Source organism: Paramacrobiotus metropolitanus, unplaced genomic scaffold (genome assembly GCF_019649055.1).
Source record: "Paramacrobiotus metropolitanus isolate TYO unplaced genomic scaffold, Prichtersi_v1.0 Parri_scaffold0000015, whole genome shotgun sequence".
NCBI lineage: Eukaryota > Metazoa > Tardigrada > Eutardigrada > Parachela > Macrobiotidae > Paramacrobiotus > Paramacrobiotus metropolitanus.
Window position 1 is genome coordinate 1041039 of NW_026570235.1, and position 10607 is coordinate 1051645.

The window sequence follows — 10607 nt, forward strand, 5'->3', positions numbered from 1 at the left end:
GGTAGAGATGACTTGCATTTGGAGGAAAAAACGAAGTCCACTATAATATTTCGTTGGGGGGTTGCAGATTGTTACAAAAATGATATGTATTTCTTTTCGGTTTACTTTTTGTTTAGTTTTTTTAGAGAAATTATTTGCCGCAGTGAGCCAAGGTTTTCGCAACAGGAGTTATTTTGTCTTCGTAAAAAATCACCACTTTGGCCGGAGGGACTGCTTTGTGGTTGTTCCGCATTGCTTTCTCGGTTTCTTCAGGTAAAATTAGGGGTTGTGGCTTGTAAATCGTAACATTAAGTATTTTGTGCACAGATTTTGAAGACGCACTTCGGAATTTTTCAGCTTCAGCCACCGGTTTAATAGCCTTAATTCATGGTTGATTGGATATGTGGTGAGAGAGTAAAATATGTGCCTTTTAAAAAGCCTGGTTGTGGTGGCCATCTCTGTACACAGGGGAAAGCAGCGGGCAAAGCCTGTTAACTGCATAAATAAGCGTCGGTGCGATGCGCATTTTCAAGTGATTCGAACGCGGCAAGATGCGCTCTCGTCTCAACTGAAGCCCTTTATTGTGCACACACCTCAATAAGGAAATAGGTATCTGCTGTGGCGGCAGTATTTTATAATTGTTTATTGTTATGACTGTCATGGTGCTTGAGGAGAGTGGGCTATTGACAGTTTGATTATTGTGTCGCTGCGCCACAGAGACAAAGAATGTCCCGCACTCTATTCAAGCGTTATTAGGCGCTGATGAGGAAGGCGGGCACAGAGGAGCCGCAACCGCAATGAAAAGTGCTTGTATCTTTCGGGGACAAACGAGGGAAAATGTGTATTGTCTGTCTGAGGTCTTCAGATAATTGATTCCAATAGAAATGGGAGATAAATCCCTGTTCCCTGTTTTGTATTTTTCATCTTCATTGCTATTGTACACCCGCCTGTCCCATTCTGCATGGAGTGAGAGCAGCGCGGGAGCAGGCTAATATGTGGTACAGATGGAAAAATCTGTCAGTGCGTTTTCCAGGTGAATGAGCCATGGTTGATTATCTTGTATGGTTGGGTACCAAGTGGGATTTTGATTAATTGCCTTCCTCTTTCGCTCTTCACTTGTAGTGCGTGGGGGGAGGAAAAGAGGAGTAAATTGGCCCCGGTCGGGAAATTAATTGGGCGTTGATGCATGTCGTCTGGTTGCGGTGTGTGTGTTGGTTAATTATCGAGGCCGGTTGTCAAGTTTAGTAAATCGTTACTCTCTCTCGTATAGCAATTTTCTTGCTGATGATGGGGGAAAAGCAGTGGGGGTGTTATGAAGGTTTAAGCCGCTTATATGGCGAATAAAAGTTGAAAACGGTATCGTTTTCTCCATGCGTCCGGCGCGGTGCAGACATGCCGGATACTGATCGGACGCCATGCTCCCCAGTTGTTCTTTGTCGGGAGCGGAACGTAAAAGTAGAGTGGAAACAGTGGACATAAAGCCCCTGGCTGTGGAGTTAAGATGTGGTTATAATGCCTGCCGTTCGCTAACAATGGGCGAGAAAGAAGCAAATGGCTCTGCGATGTCAGTGACGGCACTGATTTTTGCGTATAGGCTTTTCCGTATGTGCGCATATCCCGATAGCCATCACCGTGGCTAATTCTCTTTGAACGTTATTAAAACGCCAAGGAGAGTGCACTTGGCGACACACCTTTGGATTTAGTATAGTTGGTTATTGGAGGGAAGAGACAAATCTCTCACGATGCGACGTGATGAAGACATGGGATTGTCACCCCGCGAAAGCGGCATCAGCTGCAGCGGAGATTGTAGCTGCGTGCGCTGCACGAAAAAGCGCCGATGATTAGGATAAGCTTGGGGGATTAAAATTTCTTCTTGATTTGACAGAGCCGCGTTTGTGTTAGAGTAGCATTTTGACTGGTGCAGTGTGTTGCACCAGGGAGACTAATTACAGAATCAGACAGTTGGATGAGGACAATTGCGCTGAGCGTTTTGAACAGGTTTTACTGATGAAAGATGTTTTGGATTAGGAAGTGCTGTGATTTGAAAGAAAATTTTCGCAGCAAAATATCCTTGTAGATAGTTATCACGACATAATAACTATTCATTGGGCAGATATTGGCGATTTTTCACTAAGTATTTTCAGAAATCGAAAACAGGTTGGATTGCCATGAGTTCGCCTCACGAAGAGAAACATGAAATAAGTTAGTATCTACAGATAATCGAATATCCCGAAAATAAAAAAATTGTACAGATAACGCGCGGTAGCAGTTCCGCGCGTCTGGCGTAGGTGGATGACATGTAATTCGGAACTGACATTTGTATGCTTCCAGCTTATGGAAACAGTGGGGTTAGGTGTTTATTTGGTAAAGTGATTAATTAGTTGCCTACTCGACTCGAGGCCCCGGTTACACTACTTCATTAGATTATCCGTTTGTTGTCTGGTGAAAAGGATAGAAAATCCGGTCTTTAAGCGTTAATAAAGTTAGCCCAGTGTCCTCACATGCATTGTACTGTATTACAAGGTGATGTAACTGACCTTGCTCGTTCATTGACGACAACATGCCGACCAGATGTGGACGTAACTGGCGGGGGATGATCCCCTTTTATTAATTAACTTGGTATTTGTGTATTTCTCACCGAATTACATGATTTCAGGGAAAAGGAATCGGACTTGGAAGCCCGACATGAGAAACTTAACCAAGAGCTGCGATCGCTGTTGGCGCTCGAAGGTGAATAAAATTGGCCTTGGATTTTCTACCAAATGATAAACATTTATCTTATTATATTTTATAAACTTAGAATTCCTCATTAGTGTTTAGTAGGCTGTCTAAATTTAGTTCGTCTTTCATAACCCATCGTATTTTCGTAAAAATGTGTGATTATTTGTAGATTGGCAAAAAACCGATGCTAACCGCCGCAGAGAACAGATGTTGATGGTAGAGATAATTGGAGAATTGTCATAAAACAGCAAAGGGATGACAACGTTGGATTGCAGACGTTGGATGCCAGTATTTGGTGAAAAGAGAATTTTGTGTTGCGTTTTGGGAAGATAATTCTCTTTCTTTGTTTTTTCGTTCTGTTTCTGCAGAGTTTGTTTAGAAATAAAATACCGTATATTATCCACGAGAGTTACCCCATAATGTATTGATACCTTGACCGAAAGCACGGACGCGTTCTTCTAACTCTAAGTTTTGCAGTTTATGGGCGCGTTGAATGCAGTTTTAACAAAACAGATGGACTTTACACAAAACTTTTTAGCGAATACTGTACAACGAATTACAGATATTTGGCTGTCGGAGTGTTGCTTACATAAAAACTGATAAAATGCATAAGTTTACCCAGAAATCACTGAAGCCATAACAAATACTGTTTGACCAAATGTGCGTGTTTGATGATCAGGCGCATGGCATTCCCTGATTCTTAATGCTTGTTATGGGAAGCACGGCAGGTCGTTTTCCGTTTCTGACGCAATGTACAGCCATGCGGAAAAACGGCCATGTATTGCCGGGGTGCGCAACAGTAGCCGGCGTATATCAGCAGCAGCAACGGCCTAAAGCAGTGATTTATCCAGTCAAGCGGGTTTGCCTCCCATCAATTTCTTGTTGACGTTAGCAACGCGGTCATTATGCTTACTGATCGATTTTAAACATCTGCTCCTGCTGCTTGTGATAAGCATCGGCGTTTTGTAGCGGTTGACGCGCGCTATCTGTCGTTTTGGGATGTTCAGCTGCACATGTACGGTACATGTATTCCAATAGCTGCGATTTTTCCGATGTCGTCTGCAAGAAAATTATTGCTAATATTTATCATCATCAAGTTTTCGTTGGAGGTTAACGAGTTTCAGACTCAGCTGTCGAATACTTTCTTGAAAATTGAAATCATACGAAAACGAACGCAATAGACTGTTAGTTCTAGTAACAAAAATAAATTCCAATGGGAATCAAGAACGTTATAAATTTTTAATTTCTTTGAATATGATGTTTATATACTGCACACATAATATCTGTGCGAGCGGTATTGACTGTTATCCAAACGACAATTCTTTCAATTGGAAAGCAATAACTGACCCCACAGATTGCATGTTTGATTACGGAAACAGTGGTACTATCTGAGCCAGTGAGCATAAACCATGGGAATCACTGCAGCCGGGCACAACGCGGCGTTCTGGATCAAGACCGCTGTCATCATCGGATCAATTAATTTGTTTAGATTGTGCGCTTTACTGCCTTTCAAAGTCGACAAATTGTAGCATACGATAGCTATTTCCAACAGATTAGTTCACGTGTCTAAGTATGCACTTATTCCGGAAGCGATCGCTGGATGCAAAACAAAAACACTCTAGAAAAGGTCAATGCTTGATTTATTGAAGATGCGGCGCTTTCGCGTATGCACGCATATTTGGTATGCCTTTGTTGCCTTGAAATCGTTTTCCGTTGCAAAATGCAAAACACGCTGTGCTCTATGCGCTGGGAAACGAAAAATGTGCAGAATCGCAAAAGTCATCCGAAAAAACGCTGAGCGTTCAATTTCAGTTTTTGTTCGGACGTTCTAGATTGCATAGCCACATAAGTGATAATTGATAACATCAAGCAAGGATTTCTATATAAGACGAATTTTCGACAGGGCAACTTTAAGTGACCTTTCTTGGTGGGGTAGTACATATGCTTCCAAGCTCGTTTTATCCGAGCCCACCGAAAACTCTCCGTTTATCTTAAATTATTCGCCTGACCTTGCATCGTCTGGCTATTACAATACGACACGAGACTTGTACATAGCCGAAGCGTAATAATTTCGATAATTTGGAATTCGTAAAATATACCGCGCCATCCTTTACACTTGTATAATAAGTACAAATGCCGGTTACTGTTTAACAGCAAAACATGCAGTGCACGAAAGGTAACCTGCAGGCAAACAATCAGTTCCGCCAGAGCACTAACAATGCGTTTATGTACTTCTTGAAAGAATCTAGTAGCAAGTTAGGATTGAACAATATGATATCGTCTTCAAAATATAATTACGAAACGTACAGCGCTTTTGTATCCGGACAAAGCCATATTTTCCAATAATAATCGCATCCAGTTGCCTGTTGGGTGATAGCATCAATAAATTTGTGGGCAAAAGACTGTCTTATTATTGTCAGCCATCATTGCCGGTTGTAGACGGGTACCCTGTCTACCCTGAATAAATTTTAATCTGGCTTTTTCAATTTTGTTCTATTTCTAACTAAATTCTAATTTAGTTTTCCATTTGCAAAACGTCCAAGTCATTGCACCAAATATCCAAAGGTACTTAGATATCGTGGTGCTACTCTGTATATTCATCAAGACCACTAAAATATTCCGATCAAGCTACAGATACCTGTACAAATAATTATTCGCAAAGCAAAATTTTTGGTTTTGTGAATGTTGACTGTGACGATTACATAATTAATTTTGCTAGCGAGCTTGAAAAAGCGTAAAAACTGCAGAGTTTGTTATTTTACTTATCATAATATAATTTAATTTTATCCTACTGCTTAATTCAGATGTTTTTTCTTCCGGTTGCGTGAGTTGATCACTGTTGTCGAATATGACCATAAGCCAATATTAATGGCAACATTGGCCACCACGTATCTGATTCGACTGTCGTTACACGATGTCCATCACTGGAGCACTCGACATAGAAGTATTGCACAAAATAGTCGTTCGAGTAACCTCTTTTCAATATTGCGCTATAACTGCTTAACAAACATTTCGCTTTTTACTTGCGCAGAGAAAAGTTTAAAGCAGCCACCTGTGTTGTGAACAGGTTGCCGACAAGTAGTCATTTATTACGCCATTCTTGTCAGGATGGTGTAGTATTGCACACTTAAAGACCTTTTAAACTGCGGCTTTTGTTAGAGCACCGCAAATAAACTTGCTGTTCTTTGATATGCTACCCTTGGCCTGCATTACTATTATGCTGAAGAAAATGGTCCGGCCTGACTTTAAAAATTACAACCATGGAGCACAGCATATATATTATATATGCACAAAAGTGGGACGATTGTTAATAACGAAGTTAAATATTACTCCAGTCTATGCTGTGTGTGCAATGATTATTATGATCAAACGATTAAATTACCTGGCTGCATATATGTATGCGGATGCAACCGGAATTATTCGGCTCAGCTCCTGCACTGTCCGTCAGATGGCGGGAAGGTCAGGTTCGGATGGACATAAGTATGTCCCGGTGTCCCAGCGGCAGTGTCAACCTATGCGCATGCACGGAACTAAAATATTAGACCATCACTTTTGCAGCTAATTCTTAAAGTCAACTCGATTGTGCATACTTTCTATTCTTATGCGTCCAAAGGAGCAGATTTTCCTTGAAACAAAAGTAGTCACTTAAACATAGGTATAAACATTTCGAGCTAATCCACAGAACGTGTCAGATTCATAAGTCTGGTAGAGTCGAGAAGATGCCTACATCAAGTTCAGTTAATATGAATTAATAATTCCTACACTGCTTTCCTTAATGACACGTTGCAGAAAGCGGTGGTGACCTTTCAGATCCGCCTTTCTTCGGTAGTTAGGAAACATACATAACGTTATTATTTACTTTTTACTCATAACATATTATAGGCATTTTTTATAAAGGCTAAAAAAATTAAGAATAAGATAAAAAAAATTGTAAAGAATAAAAATATAAACTAGAGTAGGCTGTTTCAAGAAGTTACATAAACAAAAAGAGACCAAAAGAATCATCCCAAAGCACACGTATATGCTTTATTCTTCCTTTTTTAATTATATTGCATTATATTGTACGTACATTAGCACTGATTTATGGCGATCCGTAAATGTGTTATTAATCTTTAAATACTTATTCGCTCAAGTCTCTTTCTCACAGTGTAACATGTGCAAAAATCCGTACATATGCGGAATAATTTCTCACTGATCTTGGAGTATAATGGACCCTGACTCGCTCGTCTTCTGATTGTGAGGTGTCCTTTTTCATTAAATTGAATAAACTGAATAAAAGAGGCTCAATCTAGCAGTCATTCTTTTCGATGGTTCAATTGTGGCTGTGTTTGTTCAGAAACGATTGAGGTGGTCAGAAACAAAAACGTCTATTCCAGTGTATTCCAATTGGCAAGGGCTGAAATTAATGGGTCGGGATGTACCATAGATCGCGTATGCGGATGGTGCACCTACACGATCACCTGGATCGGAGTGTGAACCGAGCTGGAGACTGGAAGAAATACTATAGCTGAATCATATAAAAGATTTATTCTTATGTTAATTCACATTTCTCTTTTACGCACAAAAGATGCTGATAGTCAACAGGCAAAAAGAGTAAGTAATTATACAAGTGATGATATCGTGAATGAATCTGTGCAATTGCTGAAACGAGCTGCTGGGAGTTGAGAAATTTACAGAGATACAACGCTGAACCCGCGTTTAGTAAACAGTCACAGTACAGACTTGAATATTGCGACCACCGAGTTACACTACAATGGCAGAACAGGCTTGGCTTTTTTTCATTATTGTTAGGTTTGCACTGATCTGATCTGAGCGCATGTAATCAGTAACTGACGTAACCTGCGCAGAACAGCATAAATTTACTGATGCGTAACGTAAGGGCAAAGTTAATCTATGTACAAAATTTTTAACTACAACTAACATTTTCGTGCATTAGCCAAAATTTAGTTTTATTTGTCTGAATTTTACAAAAACACTTATTTTACTAATTAAATAATTTGAAATTGTAATTTGACAACATTTTTAATTGCAGTAATGAGTTCGTTGCAGCAAACTGAGACAACCAAGAAAAATCACAAACGGATCCTTTACTATCATAAAGTACCTTTTAAAAATGTACTAACCTCAAAAAAAAGAAGAAGCCGGAATAAATTATAAAGGAATTTTTTTGGGAGATTTTTAGAAACATTAATATGGTTTCACATCAAAACGTTATGCGCTACACAATAGGCAGGAAAATGTTTCACCCAACCATGAACTATTTTCGCGTGATTTGCTTTTTAAGGAGTTCTTCACTTTGAGAAATTCAAAACGAGAAATTCAGAATGAGAAATTCAGAATTTCATGAAACGGTTTTACGGGATGTACTGCTAGGGCACGGTATTACCTTATAGGAGATGCTTCATCGTAGAATGTATGTCCACATTATCCAATTTGACGAGTTCCGTTTGCTTTCAAACGTTATCACACTCTCGGATTGGTCAAGGGAGATTTCTCGTACACGGTCAATGTAAGCACAGTTTCCGGTGATCCGTGGCGCGCAGTTAAAACATATTCCGATATCGGCATGATGCAGGGGAATCTTTGATTTAGTTGCTTGTTACGAATACGGTCACATCAAAATCATTTGATTAGTGTTACTTCATGGCAATTAACAAGTATTCTAGCTTGTTTCGCAGTGGACTGGTTATAACGAAACATTAAAAGACCAGCTGAATAGTGTATTTGTAATCTGTCCTGACTGATTTACCGCACTGGCATCTTCCGAAAATCGGTAGCAGTGCATTTGTTACCATCATCGCCAACCGCTGCTTATACGGAATCACAAATCTTTTGTTTGTTACACGTATAAAGCTGAAGGCAAAGAAGAAGGTATAAGCCAATGTAAGTAGGATTTTATTGCAATCCTTGTTTAAGTTCTTCGTAAGGATTATCCTCTGTATTCCGCTGAGCAGTCGATGACAAACGGTAAGCAACCATCTCGCGTTTTACCGCAATGGATTTATTCATTACACATTTGCATGGCGTTACACCGGTATGGACAGCTGTATAATATGTATCGCGCATTCGCGCTCAAAGAACACATCCGAATAACCTACACACCGTGCTTGTCATATGTATTGTGCATTTTTTACGACTTACCATTAGATACTGTTCCACATGTAACTACCGCTGTCGTACAACAGAAATTTGAATAGTCGATTCCAATCATGCATGACAGTTTTTGCCTGGTAATTAAACTTTAACGAAGTGATTAGCACTTCGCCGTCGTAGAATTGTGCCAATACAGGTAGAAGCCATATTCGTAATAACGGTGCTTAAAATTCGAAACCGTTTATACAAAATCAGCTTTTTCCATATTACGAGGTAAAACAAATCTAATTATTTCAAAAATTTCTTTCTGCAAATTTAGTATTTGTTACGTCTAAGCAGCCCAACACAGTAGCGGACCGCTGTTATTCTGCCGGACGGGGCAAGATGCACTTACGATCAGCGGCACATTCGCTGTCCGTCAATATTTTTCAGTATCCTGTGTAAACTTTAGAAACACAATCTAGGAAAATCAAATATACGTCTCCGTGAATGCTTAGGCTGCTTCAATATAAACACTGCATTCTGACTTTTTATATATATGGCTAATAATGGCTTTGTACTGCAAGGTATCGACACCGGCCAACCGCACAAGTAAATCTCTCCACAATTTATACGAGCATTTTTATACTTACTACTGAGATACATAAGCTGGCACCAATCAACATAGTATACATTTTTAAAATTTCGAATATCAAACGAACGTAAAATTAATACTCAGGAAAGTTACTGTACAATATGTATCGGCACAGTACTCATAATACAGAGTACAATTGTTGGTCGTATTACCCCAAGCGTAGCTCGGTTTCTTAATATTCGATTCGCCGGTTTGATTATGAAAGCTTGACAACTGTGATTTTGCAGTCTATCGATATCCGCTACACGATAGCCTGAAATTATTGACGCTGAATGTCGTCAGTTTTGGCATAGTCGTTTAAAACAAACACGATGAATGTCGATGCGTGGGTGATGGCAAATTTCCGTAAAGTGAACAATCAGTTGTGCTGATATGAGCTAATTTACGTGCTATATGTGCAATTAGAAACGCTCAAGCTGCAGTGATAAAGTGTTTACGCAGCAATTTGCGACGTTCTTGTTAAAACAACTCAGAGATTCGTTCGTCCCAGACAGCCAAACAATATATATATATTTTTCTGTCTTCGTGGTTCCCTTGTGGCATGCCGCTCCATGCACTATACATTACGAAAGCTGACCACTCTGTCAAGTCTGATGCATTAAGTTGCGCAACTTCTTAACCTAAGTAAACGGCACAGCCATGGTTTGCTTTTCCCCCATAAACATAGAAACACATTTTCTCTGCAAATTTACCAAAAAGTATGGAAAGAAAGCAATGGTCAAAGGCAGCTGTAAAGATTCACTAAATTCTTATTTAACGATGTTATCAGGAAAGAATTTTTTAGCAAGGTTTGCTAACGATCATTATAAATTTTGCAGACTCTGATAAAAAAAATAACTGTTCATCTTTCCCCGGTCTTGACATAAATCAAAACAAAACAGAGTATGCCGTATAAATACATGCAAATTTTATGAATTAACTACCGTCGACGTTGACCGAACATGGAAAAGGTATTATTGGAAAAGTGGTGTAATTATTTTTCTACAATTTTTTGCATCTTGGCGCATTAAGTGCATATACAAACTGCAATAACATTCCGCAGTCATTAGTTCTCATGTCGTTAAGCAGTGATGAGTCCGCTAATTAAAGAGTTTTACTCTTTGTCTTGCGGTCTTTGTGTGCAGCCACGCCAGTCGTCTGCTGATTGAGATCAAACCAAATAGCAGAAATACATATTCGT

At 39.5% G+C, this 10607-nt stretch overlaps 1 protein-coding gene across 1 annotated transcript; it reads right to left on the minus strand.

Annotated features, from left to right (window-relative positions):
* Window positions 1-3277: 3277 nt before the first annotated feature.
* LOC129585091 (uncharacterized) lies at window positions 3278-6326 on the minus strand. Its single transcript, XM_055477608.1, has 5 exons — window positions 6291-6326; window positions 6083-6212; window positions 5008-5063; window positions 3614-3759; window positions 3278-3530 (listed from the first exon to the last, which is right to left on the minus strand). Exons 2-5 carry the CDS (start codon window positions 6090-6092, stop codon window positions 3401-3403), a joined length of 342 nt encoding a protein of 113 aa, XP_055333583.1. The 5' UTR covers window positions 6093-6212; window positions 6291-6326; the 3' UTR covers window positions 3278-3400.
* Window positions 6327-10607: the final 4281 nt, after the last annotated feature.